The 14,123-nt window shown below is 48.1% G+C and overlaps 1 protein-coding gene across 1 annotated transcript in view; it reads right to left on the bottom strand.

Annotated features, from left to right (window-relative positions):
* The window catches only part of map3k10 (mitogen-activated protein kinase kinase kinase 10), a 42,496-nt gene extending 30,852 nt beyond the window's left edge, over positions 1–11,644 (bottom strand). The window contains exon 1 of the mRNA XM_052525785.1: positions 10,197–11,644. Coding sequence (XP_052381745.1) covers positions 10,197–10,995 — 799 coding nt within the window. The 5' untranslated portion in view covers positions 10,996–11,644. The remainder of the gene's footprint in view (positions 1–10,196) is intronic.
* Between the last annotated feature and the right edge of the window lie 2,479 nt (positions 11,645–14,123).

Here is a 14,123-nt window from a genome sequence, read left to right as displayed (position 1 = left end):
TTGAATGAGCGGAAACTCTAGAGAAGGACATGGGGTAGGGAAGCTGTGTAGTGTGACCTGTGTCCTCACTAGTTTACTGGTAGCCATTGGCCTCATCTCTTATCTGTTTATTGACCTGTGTGGACTGTGTGTGTGTGTGTGTGTGTGTGTGTGTGTGTGTGTGTGTGTGTGTGTGTGTGTGTGTGTGTGTGTGTGTGTGTGTGTGTGTGTGTGTGTGTGTGTGTGTGTGTGTGTGTGTGTGTGTGTGTGTGTGTGTGTGTGTGTGTGTGTGTGTGTGTTGCAATCTGACTGACCATTGATCGGTATCATTTCAGACACACTGAGCTATTCTACTTTCCCCTGCTATCCCTCTCCCATTCTCTCACTCTATCCCTCCCCCATTCTCTCACTCTATCCCTCCCCCATTCTCTATCACTCTATCCCTCTCCCATTCTCTATCCCTCCCCCATTCTCTCACTCTATCCCTCCCCCATTCTCTATCACTCTATCCCTCTCCCATTCTCTATCCCTCCCCCATTCTCTCACTCTATCCCTCTCCCATTCTCTATCCCTCCCCCATTCTCTATCACTCTATCCCTCTCCCATTCTCTATCCCTCCCCCATTCTCTATCACTCTATCCCTCTCCCATTCTCTATCCCTCCCCCATTCTCTATCACTCTATCCCTCTCCCATTCTCTATCACTCCCCCATTCTCTATCACTCTATCCCTCTCCCATTCTCTATCACTCCCCCATTCTCTATCACTCTATCCCTCTCCCATTCTCTATCCCTCCCCATTCTCTATCACTCTATCCCTCTCCCATTCTCTATCACTCCCCCATTCTCTATCACTCTATCCCTCTCCCATTCTCTATCCCTCCCCCATTCTCTATCACTCTATCCCTCTCCCATTCTCTATCCCTCCCCCATTCTCTATCACTCTATCCCTCTCCCATTCTCTATCCCTCCCCCATTCTCTATCACTCTATCCCTCTCCCATTCTCTATCCCTCCCCCATTCTCTATCACTCTATCCCTCTCCCATTCTCTATCCCTCCCCCATTCTCTATCACTCTATCCCTCTCCCATTCTCTATCCCTCCCCATTCTCTATCACTCTATCCCTCTCCCATTCTCTATCCCTCCCCCATTCTCTATCACTCTATCCCTCCCCCATTCTCTATCCCTCCCCCATTCTCTATCACTCTATCCCTCTCCCATTCTCTATCCCTCCCCCATTCTCTATCACTCTATCCCTCTCCCATTCTCTATCCCTCCCCCATTCTCTATCACTCTATCCCTCCCCCATTCTCTATCACTCTATCCCTCTCCCATTCTCTATCCCTCCCCCATTCTCTATCACTCTATCCCTCTCCCATTCTCTATCCCTCCCCAATTCTCTATCACTCTATCCCTATCCCATTCTCTATCCCTCCCCCATTCTCTATCACTCTATTCCTCTCCCACTCTCTATCCCTCTTCCACTCTCTATCCCTCTTCCACTCTCTATCCCTCTCCCACTCTCTATCCCTCTCCCACTCTCTATCCCTCTCCCACTCTCTATCCCTCTCCCACTCTCTATCCCTCCCCATTCTCTATCCCTCTTCCACTCTCTATCCCTCTCCCACTCTCTATCCCTCTCCCACTCTCTATCCCTTTTCCACTCTCTATCCCTCTCCCACTCTGTATCCCTCTCCCACTCTCTATCCCTCTTCCACTCTCTATTCCTCTCCCACTCTCTAACCCTCTCCCACTCTCTATCCCTCTCCCACTCTCTATCCCTCTCCCACTCTCTATCCCTCTTCCACTCTCTATCCCTCTCCCACTCTCTATCCCTCTCCCACTCTCTATCCCTCTCCCACTCTCTATCCCTTTCCCACTCTCTATCCCTCTCCCACTCTCTACACCTCTCCCACTCTCTATCCCTCCCCCACTCTCTATCCCTCTCCCACTCTCTAGCCCTCTCCCACTCTCTATCCCTCCCCCATTCTCTATCCCTCCCCCATTCTCTATCACTCTATCCCTCTCCCACTCTCTATCCCTCTTCCACTCTCTATCCCTCTCCCACTCTCTATCCCTCTCCCACTCTCTATCCCTCTCCCACTCTATCCCTCTCCCACTCTCTATCCCTCTTCCACTCTCTATCCCTCTCCCACTCTCTATCCCTCTCCCACTCTCTGTCCCTCTATCCCTCTTCCACTCTCTATCCCTCTCCCACTCTCTATCCCTCTTCCACTCTCTATCCCTCTCCCACTCTCTGTCCCTCTATCCCTCTTCCACTCTCTATCCCTCTCCCACTCTCTATCCCTCTTCCACTCTCTATTCCTCTCCCACTCTCTATCCCTCTCCCACTCACTATCCCTCTCCCACCCCTCTCCCACTCTCTATCCCTCTCCCACTCTCTATCCCTCTCCCACTCTCTATCCCTCTCCCACTCTCTATCCCTCTCCCACTCACTATCCCTCTCCCACTCACTATCCCTCTCCCACTCCTCTCCCACTCTCTATCCCTCTCCCACTCTCTATCCCTCTCCCACTCCTCTCCCACTCTCTATCCCTCTCCCACTCTCTATCCCTCTCCCACTCTCTATCCCTCGTCCACTCTCTATCCCTCTCCCACTCTCTATTCCTCTCCCACTCTCTATCCCTCTCCCACTCACTATCCCTCTCCCACTCCTCTCCCACTCTCTATCCCTCTCCCACTCTCTATCCCTCTCCCACTCTCTATCCCTCTCCCACTCTCCCACTCTCTATCCCTCTATCCCTCTCCCACTCTCTATCCCTCTCCCACTCTCTATCCCTCTCCAACTCTCTATCCCTATATCCCTCTCCCACTCTCCATCCCTCTCCCACTCTCTATCCCTCTCCCACTCTCTATCCCTCTCCCACTCTCTATCCCTCTCCCCTGTTCTCTCTGTGTGGCGCTTTCATCATGTTTATCAACTCAAGGGGTCTAACTGAGCTTAACAGAGAGGGAATACAAACATCTGTTTGCAGTATTCCCCTGTTCTCACGGTGCCTGTGCTGAGTCCAAGGCCTTACTCCGAGCCAAAACAGTAGTAAGACAGAACACACTGACACGACCACTCACAGGATAGGCCTCATTTGACCTTGTTCATTCGTCTGTCAGCTCGTTCTCTTTACAACCATTTGCTATGTTCAACGAATTAGTCCATCACCATTGGTTGATTGGTGAGGCGTTTTGGTTGGGAACATATACAGATGTGTGGAGTAGAGAGAGAGGTACAAGAGGAACTGTATGACCTTGATTCTGTAGAACACTCTGACTGCATCCCCACCACTTACTCCATCCCTGTATCCCTCCCCCAACCTAGCCCGCAGGGCCCACTCTACAGCAAGCACATTCCTTCTCCTTTTCTCTACCCATCCATCCCTCCGTCCTGTCATTCAAGGTCTCCAGTCGACCTCACTCCCTCCGTCGCTGCGTCGTCCGTCCTCTCCGCGCCCCCTTCCCAACAGTGACTCCTGTCATTGTGAGCCCAGCTCTGCCTTGGCTTGTTGTGTGAGAATGGGGTCATTGTTGCTGCACTCCCAGTGAGTGTTCCCTGCCCTAGCTAGCGAGCACCACCGTGTCCCTCTGTCCCACCTCCATACACACACACGCGCGCACACACACACATGCACACGCACATGCACATGCACATACACACACTCAATCATCAAGTTTGCAGACGACACTACAGTGGTAGGCTTGATTACCAACAACGACGAGACGGCCTACAGGGAGGAGGTGAGGGCCCTCGGAGTGTGGTGTCAGGAAAATAACCTCACACTCAACGTCGACAAAACAAAGGAGATGATCGTGGACTTCAGGAAACAGCAGAGGGAGCACCCCCCTATCCACATCGACGGGACAGTAGTGGAGAGGGTAGTAAGTTTTAAGTTCCTCGGCGTACACATCACGGACAAACTGAACTGGTCCACCCACACAGACAACCTCAGGAGGCTGAAGAAATTTGGCTTGTCACCAAAACCACTCACAAACTTCTACAGATGCACAATCGAGAGCATCCTGTCGGGCTGTATCACCGTCTGGTACGGCAACTGCTCCACCCAGAACCGTAAGGCTCTCCAGATGGTAGTGCGGTCTGCACAACGCATCACCGGGGGCAAACTACCTGCCCTCCAGGACACCTACACCACCCGATGTCACAGGAAGGCCATAAAGATCATCAAGGACAACAACCACCCGAGCCACTGCCTGTTCACCCCGCTATCATCCAGAAGGCGAGGTCAGTACAGGTGCATCAAAGCAGGGACCGAGAGACTGAAAAACAGCTTCTATCTCAAGGCCATCAGACTGTTAAACAGCCAACACTAACATTGAGTGGCTGCTGCCAACACACTGACTCAACTCCAGCCCCTTTGATAATGTAAAAATGTATCACTAGCCACTTTAAACAATGCCACTTCATATAATGTTTAGATACCCTACATTACTCATCTCATATGAATATACTGTCCTCGATACCATCTGCTGCATCTTACCTATGCCGTTCTGTACCATCACTCATCCATATATTTTCATGTACACATTCTTCATTCCTTTACACTGTGTGTATAAGGTAGTTGTTATGAAATTGTTAGGTTAGACTACCCATTGGTTATTACTGCATTGTCAGAACTAGAAGCCCAAGCATTTAGCTACACTCGCATTAACATCTGCTAACCATGCGTATGTGACAAATCAGATTTGATTTGATTTGACACACACACACACACGCGTGTAACACGTGTACATCCAAAGACATGCGTGCGAAAGCATTCAGACAGGGCCCTTGATTCATTCATTCATTGAATCAGGTGTTCTGGTGCCGGACAATATTTTCCTACTCCTGCCACGACGATGAATCAAGTCAATCCGTGACGGCTCTTCCAGCGGCAACGTCCCTCTTTCTGTTGTGCGGGAGAAGCCAGAGAAGACAGGCTACTCAGAGAGAGTCCAGCCCAGTCGTCCACCGACCGTCAGCCAGGCTCGTCTATCTCTGATAGGGATTAGCAGCTACTGCTAGCCATAACGCTAATCCTTCTCTCAACAAACACACGTTCAAACGCTTTTCAGTGGCACGCCATCCCATAATCCCATAAGTAGCCATTAGGGAACATGTATTCATGTCATAACGGAAGAGGTAACGAAATGTAAGATGATGACGCTCGACATTTCGGTCCAACTCCATCTAACCGAGTAGTATCCAAGTTACGGGTTCCTGCAATAAATGCTGAATTATCCAGGGGAGGGAAGAAACGACGGCAAACTGGACATGCCAGCTTGCAGACTCAAGGCCCCACTATTCAGGTGACTTTTGAACGTGTCAACTTGCTCTCCGTTTGAAGTGACAGAGCTCAAAACAGCAGCAGGTACCGTCAACCACCCACCCCCATCTTTATGATGCCTATAGACAGTGTAGCAGCCTCTCTCATTCAGTATCTTCATTGTCAAGCAGCTTTCACAAAAACTCCCCAAACGGAGGCTACAAACATGGGTTTTTAAATGGCATTTCCTTATCGACTCATCTACAAAAGGACTTGATTGGTGAATCCTCAGAGATGGGTATCTCCATCTCTAATCTCTAATCTAATCTAAGTCCAGTCCTTTCACCTTTCTGTGGTTGCGCAGGAAACTGGGTCACGGGACAGAAGCAACCATACAGTTCAAGTCGGAAGTTTACATACACCTTAGCCAAATACATTTAAACTTTTTTTTCTTCACAATTCCTGACATTTAATCCGAGTAAAAATTCCCTGTTTTAGGTCAGTTAGGATCACCACTTTTTTTTTAAGAATGTGAAATTTCAGAATAATAGTAGAGAGAATGATTTATTGTAGCTTTTATTTCTTTCATCACATTCCCAGTGGGTCAGAAGTTTACATACACTCAATTAGTATTTTGTAGCATTGCCTTTAAATTGTTTAAATTGGGTCAAACGTTTTGGGTCACCTTCCACAAGCTTCCAACAATAAGTTGGGTGAATTTTGGCCCATTCCTGACAGAGCTGGTGTAACTGAGTCAGGTGTGTAGGCCTCCTTGCTCGCACACGCTTTTTCAATTCTGCCCACAAATGTTCTATAGGATTGAGGTCAGGGCTTTGTGATGGCCACCTCAATACCATGACTTTGTTGTCCTTTGGAAGTTTGTCCATTAGGAAGACCCATTTGCCACCAAGCTTTAACTTCCTGACTGATGTCTTGAGATTTTACTTCAATATATCTACATAATTTTCCTACCTCATGATGCCATCTATTTTGTGAAGTGCACCAGCCCCTCTTGCAGCAAAGCATCCCCACAACATGATGCTGCAACCACCGTGCTTCACAGTTGGGATGGTGTTCTTCGGGCTTGCAAGCCTCCCCTTTTTCCTCCAAACATAACAATGGTCATTATGGCCAAACAGTTCCATTTCTGTTTCATCAGACTAGAGGATATTTCACCAAAAAGTGTGATCTTTGTCTCCATGTGCAGTTGCAAAACATAGTCAGGCTTTTTATGGCGATTTTGGAGCAGTGGCTTCTTCCTTGCTGAGCGGCCTTTCAGGTTATGTCGATATAGGACGTGTTTGACTGTGGATATAGATACTTTTGTATCTGTTTCCTCCAGTATCTTCACATGGTCCTTGGTTGTTGTTCTGGGATTGATTTGCACTTTTCGCACCAAAGTATATTAATCTCTAGGAGACCGAAGGCGTCTCCTTCCTGAGCAGTATGACGGCTGCGTGGTCCCATGGTGTTTATACTTGCGTACTATTTTTTGTACAGATGAACGTGGTACCTTCAGGCGTTTGGAAATTGCTCCCAAGGATGAACCGGACTTGTGGAGGTCTACATTTTTTTTCTGAGGTCTTGGCTGATTTTTTTAGATTTTCCCATGATGTCAAGCAAAGAGGCACAGAGTTTGAAGGTAGGCCTTGAAATACATCCACAAGTACACCTCCAATTGACTCAAATTATGTCAGTTAGCCTATCAGAAGCTTCTAAAGTCATGACATAAATTTCTGGAATTTTCCAAGCTGTTTAAAGGCACAGTCAACTTAGTGTATGTAAACTTCTGACCCAGTGGAATTGTGATACAGTGAATTATAAGTGAAATAATCTGTCTGTAAACAATTAATGTAAAAATGACTTGTGTCATGCACAAAGTAGATGTCCTAACCGACTTGCCAAAACTATAGTTTATTATCAACAAATTTGTGGAGTGGTTGAAAAACGAGTTTTAATGACTCCAACCTAAGTGTATGTAAACGTCCAACTTCAACTGTATGTATCTGTATACAGTAAGCTTATTGGGACACAGCCGTGTAGGTTGTAGTGTCTTAGCTCTTACTACTCATGTCTATAATAAGAAAGACTCCAGATACAAGGAAGTGAACTGGAGATTCACATTTAATGAAGCTAGTTAGTACAAGAATAACATAGAGCAACACTGCACATGACCAAGGGTTCTTCGTTATGAAAGGGGACATCAGTAATTAACAGAACAGAACATAGGTATATATAACGTACCTACCTCTGCAGTATAGAGGGGTCTATCTGACCCGTGTGTGTCCATAGAAATATAATCTATAGAAAGGGCTTAGAACCTCTAACCCGCTGCTAGTCCATCCATTATAGCATCATTGACTTGAATGGGGAGGTCTGTTCTATAGATTATATTTCTACGTGAGTTACAGTAGCCAGGTGATCAGTAGTACAGTATTTTGTGACCGGATGCTGAGTCATGCCCATATACTGTACAACTCAATGCAGTGGCAGCAGACACGTTAGCCATCACAGGGTAGCGTTTCCAAGACCTCTTTCTGAAGACCCATTATCTAGGGCAGGTTGAATTTCAACTTGGTCAAATCACCTGATCAATAATGTGTTTAATTGAATGGCTATCGACTAGGGCCATGTTTTTGAGAAATGTGCGGTTAATGACGTGATTGTTCACATGACCACATTCTTAGGGCTTCTCTCGAGTCAGCCTACTATATGTGCTTATAAAGTGCTATAACAGTTATATTCGTATTTATTTAGATTTTGCTGCTGGCATGAGAGCCAGCACACTCTTGCCCTGAATCATATGACCCAAGGAGGATTGTGCGCCACTGAGAGAGTGGGCTGATTCTGGATCAGTGTGACAGGTACGGCTAAAGGGACCACGGGACAGCGACCTGCCAACCCACAAACACCGCTGTCACATCACTCTAAGGAGGTCACCGTAATCAGATTATCCCAGTTAGACAGTCAGGCTCACTATTCCAGCCTCAGCCAGGCAAACAACCACACCGAGAGAAAGGCAGAAACACACACCAACACACACACACACACACACACCAACACACACACACACACACACACACACACACACACACACACACACACACACACACACACACACACACACTACAAATACAGTGAGTGGGAAGAGGAGAGGTTTGAGGGCCGGCCAGATAGGTGGGGAAGAAACAGAGGAGAAGCTGTGGGGCCTAAAGCTTCTCCATAACCGCTGTGATGCCAAACGGGCGGCGGTTTGAAGCGGATATCTGAGACCTGTACACCTGGACAATGAGCTGAGGTGTAACCCTAAACTAAGATGAACCACTGTTTATCTCCCTCTCTCTCTCTCTATCTCTCTGTCCCTCTCCTTCTACCTCCCCAATCGCTCTCCCCTTCTATCTCTCTATCTTTCTTCTCCCTCTCTGTCCCTCTCTTTCCTCCCTCATCTTTGTAACCTCTCCTCTCTCACCATCTCATTTGCTTCCTTCCCTCTCTTCCTTCCCTCTCTTCCTTTCCTTTCTCCTCTCTCTTCCTTCCCTCTCTTCCTTTCCTTTCTCCTCTCTCTTCCTCCCGCCCTCCCTCCCTCCCTCCCTCCGGGCTTCGCCGAGGCAATGTAAACATCGTCTGATCACATACTTGAATAGTTTCGCTTTTTTTTTTGGAACGGGACGCAGAGAAATGAGACGGCGTGACAGATTGAGACACTCCTTTGAAATCATCTTTTTCACACGGAAATAATTCCAAGTGAAGGAATTGACATTTGCGCCGGGATGCTGACAGCTGGATGACTCAACACAGCCCAGTGTCGTGGAGGCAGCTCTGTGTTGTTGCCAAGGCTTCGCCATCCAATACCCATCTGATCCCTATCATCACAGCTACTGAGGGAGGGGCAGCTTTTCACATGGCGGCTCTCGCCTACATCACGGCTTCACAAACCCGGGGAGCGATTAGGAACAGTAACGGAAGATCTGTGAGCCGGGTGTTTTTAAGCTACAGACACTCCAGATCATCTCTCCCCTTCACAAATCTCTGGACTCAGCATCCTGTAGCCTCAACTCGTACCTCTACACCCCATCTCCCATACTCACGTCACACACACAGACAGGCCCACGTACACCCCCACACACACACACACACTAACACACAGTGCCCCCCAATACACCAACAACTGTGACTTTAAACAGCAAGTAGTACAAAGGACCAGAAATAGCTTGGCGAGTTGCAGAGCAGAACTGCTGTCCTTGAGGAGGGGTGGTAGAAAGAGGAGGACGAGAGGAGAGGATGGGAGGAGGGGAGAGGATGGGAGGAGGGGTGGTAGAAAGAGGGGGACGAGAGGAGAGGATGGGAGGAGGGGAGAGGATGGGAGGAGGGGTGGTAGAAAGAGGAGGACGAGAGGAGAGGATGGGAGGAGGGGTGGTAGAAAGAGGAGGACGAGAGGAGAGGATGGGAGGAGGGGGGAATAAATGACAGGGGGAAGATGGCAGAGAGAGAGAGCCAGCTCTCCAGGGCTGAACTTACCCTGCCATTCTCAACTCAACTGTCTGTGTGTCAAACAGAAGACCTCTCTATTTCGTTTCATCCACACGATACTTAAATGAACCCATCAACACGAGGGTTAACAGTATGCATTGTACTGCACATTCTGTCAGTGTCCACTCATCCATCCTCTGTTAAATGAATGTCATATACTATACTTCCCTTAACTGGAGACTGGAACTAAAATAGGCAATAATACAGTCTGTCTACGGCCTATGAGGCAATCAACTGTGTGTGCATGGCTGATTCAACATGCAAACAAACCAACGGAAAGAATGAACGTGTTCCCATTCTGAGTGTGATTTGCCCCCCAAACGTTTTATATTTGACATGAAATAGGACTCATTTGGAGCGAATTATATCTTTGAGAAGGCAGACTGGAGTGGGAGACGAGTGTTGGCATACTCACTGTTGCTTGACTTGAGGTCTCTGTGTATAACCGGTACAAAGGTCTGATTGTGCAGGTAGTCCATCCCTGTGGCGATCTGCACGGCCCAGTTCACCAGCACCCTGGGGGGTACCTTCTTCCCAGCTAGGGCTCTGTTCAGGGCCCCCCCGCGGGCGTACTCCATCACCAGGCAGAGGTTAGGCTCTCGCAGGCACACCCCTATCAGGTTGATGATGTTGGGGTGTCTGAGCATCCAGAAAAGCCTGGCCTCTTGTCGTACGCTTTCAGCTGTGGCGCTGATGTCCTCGTCCGGGTCCTGCCTGGCAGCTTTAACTGCCACCTCCTCCCCTTGCCACATCCCCCTATACACCTTCCCAAACCCCCCCGCCCCGATCACCTCCTCCAGCACCAGCTCCGTGAAGTCGATCTCCAGGGGGCACCCCTCAGGCACCCCACCCGCCACCAGCCCTCCTGCGGTTAGCTGCGGGTAGCTGCCGGCGTCCCTCCGAGTAACGTAGTTGCATGGGAAAATGCCCACCTTGTCTTGGATCTTGCCCGTCCACCAGCCCTCGTCCCCGGACACTTTGGAGTCCTTGGAGAGGACCTCCAGGAGGTCCCCGCGCCGCAAGGTCAGCTCCTCGTCTGCCGTGGCCTCGTAGTCAAACACGGCCGTCCAGTAGGGGTTGGAGGTGGTAGAGCCGCACTGGTGGCCAGGGTGGGAGTCTGAAGAACCAGAGGAGGAGTTCCAGCTGCTGCCATTCTCAGCCTGGACAGCTGTAGCAGCACACACCGGGGGAGCAGGGGTCATATGTGGGGGCATGGAGGAGAGAGGGGGGCCATAAGGGGGGCCAAGGGGACCAGCGAGCACGAGGCCAGGGGGAGGAGGGTCGCAGCAGCCCCCACAGCTGGTGCAGGGCAGGGGGCTGCTGTGCTGCTCGCTCTGGCATATGGATCCATGGCTGCCCGGCTGCTGGTCAGCGGTGTGGGCCTGCCCTCTGTCAACTCACACACAAAATCCATGCAGGGCCCATCAGCTGAATCCAGGCCTCCTTAACCAGAGGAGTGACAGATCAGTGGACAGGCAGGCCAAAGCTCCACTGTCCCATCACTGGCCCCGTTTACTGGGGTAGTTCCAGTTCCTGTCACCAATCATGTGTGTGTAGCAGTCTGTATTACCATGTATAATGCAGTGTGTATTTAACATGTATACCTACGAGTTCACTTTGGGGTGACCCCTGGCTATCCCTGAGAGAGGCTACTGATTATTCTCCCATGTATGTTCTAGAAAGCTACCACAGAGGCTGGCCTGGGAAAAATCCCAAAGTAGACCATGTGTTCCCTCTTCAGTACTGTGAGTTGAGGTTCTGGTGGATGGGATAGCTTTGCGCTGCTTCAGGATCTGAACACGGGTCTCTGTAACATCCCACACGGCTTTTACGACTACTGTAGGGGGGCTGTGTGTGTGTGTGGGGGGGCTTATGATCCTCAAAGCATCTATTGCTATATTAGACTACAGATTTGATTTACTGCGTCCCTCTCAAGACTCAGCAAGAGCTGGATGGTCTCAGTTGACCACAAATGTTTATTCTGGTTTCTTACTATTTTTATTTCCTTGATTTTTTTTGCCCTGATGAATAATTCATGGCCAAACGCTACACTTCATTTCGCCTCCTTGAGAACAGATCCTGACACAGAGATTTAAAGAGGCAAACTCACTCCTCTCCCTGGAGATTATGAGAGGCCAAAGACAGTGAGGAAGCCACGCGACAGTTAAAGGGGATCCCACATCTAAATCGGCTATTTATAAATCAGTTGCACCACGTGTAACAAAACATTTTGTATTCTAAATAGTTTCACCTGTGTAGTTTAACATCCTCTGAGCAAGGATCGTTGTTATTTCCAATCAAGCGCAGCGCAGAAAAATAGCGCTTGTCTGACATCTCGTTATTACAGGGTCATTGGCTTTTTGACAGCGATGAAAGACCCGTCTTTGACGTCGTATTTCGTTGAAATGTCGATTGAAATATTTCCCTACTATCTGCTGCCTCGTCTAAGTCCTGCACGCCTACATCGATCAACGTATACGCCCGTTGAATGTTCTTAAAAAACCTACTCCTCCATTTTTAGATGGGGAATTACGGCGGACAGTGTTCAGGCAAACACCATTGAGTGACTGTACATTTTGCACCTTAGTTGTCAGCGAACATCAATGATTGATCGTTCGTCTTGTTACATTGTCCGGCCTAAATTCTGCGCTCTGTAACGTTTCAATAAACACGATACAGTGAGCTTTCACGAATGCGCGAGTTATCGCGACAGAAACGTATACATACAACGTGTACAGAACAGTCTGTTGTAGCCATAATGATCTTCGCGTCAATTTTGTAGGCTATAAGACGATGCTCATTCATAACATCTGATACATTTGTAATCATAAGCAATAGCCTTGTCTAGTTATATGGACACAATGTTGCACATTTCAGTTATTTGTGAGCAAAGGTCCCCCGCACCTGCTGGCTTTTAACGAATATATTTCAGTGCTTTTCGACACCTTCACACGCTATGTTAGAGACCGAAATAGCCTACAGTAATAATACATTATGTGTTTTGTGAAAGCATTTGACTGTAATTCCAATTGCAAATATTTGTGTATCTCTGATTCGAGTTGACGTGATAAAGAATAAGGCGATTAATCGTCTACGGTAACGTGTTTTCTTTGGCTTTGATAGACAGATGCACCATCCTCGAGGCAATAATAATAACAACAATAATAAAAATAATAACGTAGCAGGTCTAATAAAAGCCTAATTCTTCCTTTTGGTGCAACATTGAATTACAATCCTGTCTTTATGCGTATATGGCGTCTTGTCTTCTGGTTCAAATAAACCAAATATGAAATATTCAAATATTTACGGAAAAAAAGCCTGACCACTGTTCATCACAACAAACATCCATTGACATTGTCGCATGGGCGTGTGATCGCATCCAAATATCCACCATCAGATTCCATAATCCAATTCCACAAAATGAATCGTCTTGGAGTCCTTGCTCATCTGGGTCAGTCGGTTGGCCACTTGTCCTTCACAATCAAATCGCTTTTTTCTCCAAAAGACGTGCCATTTCTAGACGGAGCTGTCAGTCTCTCGGCTGACTTTGTATCCAAATACACCGGCTGTACTGGGGGTGGAATATGCCGTTGTATTCTGGGTAGTGTAGTTTCTTGAGGAGCCTACATCCACATAGGCCTTTATATCTCAGAATTTGGACATCGCTTGGACGACCAAATGAACTTTTGCTTCATTTTGATTATTAAAAAAAATGGGTTTTAAAATAGTCTATCTGTAAGGCGTATTTTTATGGGTGACCTTTAAAGTTAAGGCATTGCTTGACTGTACAACAACAGCCTATACTGGTCATTGTCAGTTAACCTTGGTCATTAGGCTGATGTTTTGTGGACCAGTGGGTTGAAATTGTTTTTCGTGGTGTGTGTGTGTATATAACACTGTGTAGCCTGTGTGTGTCATTGGCGCTTGTGTGAGAGAGCATGCATGTGTCTCCAATTATCACACAGCATACTGTCTAGTATACAGCTCTATTTTATTGCAATTTACAATCCCATCACAATTTGGTAGATGTTTATCACGCAGATTTCCGGAGACAATAGAACTTAACACTGACTAAATGGAACCTTGGCCCCACACTGCCCCCTGGTGATAAGGTTGGATGACACCTAGACATGATCACCTTCACTTTCTGCACCTTCCCTCTCTAGGGTTCCATTGGCTCCCTCACCCAGTCCACCTCTAGCCTCCCATACATGCTCTCCAGAGGGGCCCATGGTGGAACTGGAAGGGGGGGCCTTTCCAATGATGATCTGGCCCAGGGACACCTGGCTGGCCTACCTGGTCTGAAGAGGGGACAGGGTGCAGTGGTAGCGCTGGACAGCCC

The sequence above is a fragment of the Oncorhynchus keta genome, chromosome 1, assembly GCF_023373465.1.
Source record: "Oncorhynchus keta strain PuntledgeMale-10-30-2019 chromosome 1, Oket_V2, whole genome shotgun sequence".
NCBI lineage: Eukaryota > Metazoa > Chordata > Actinopteri > Salmoniformes > Salmonidae > Oncorhynchus > Oncorhynchus keta.
This window is presented reverse-complemented; position numbering and strand designations above follow the sequence as displayed.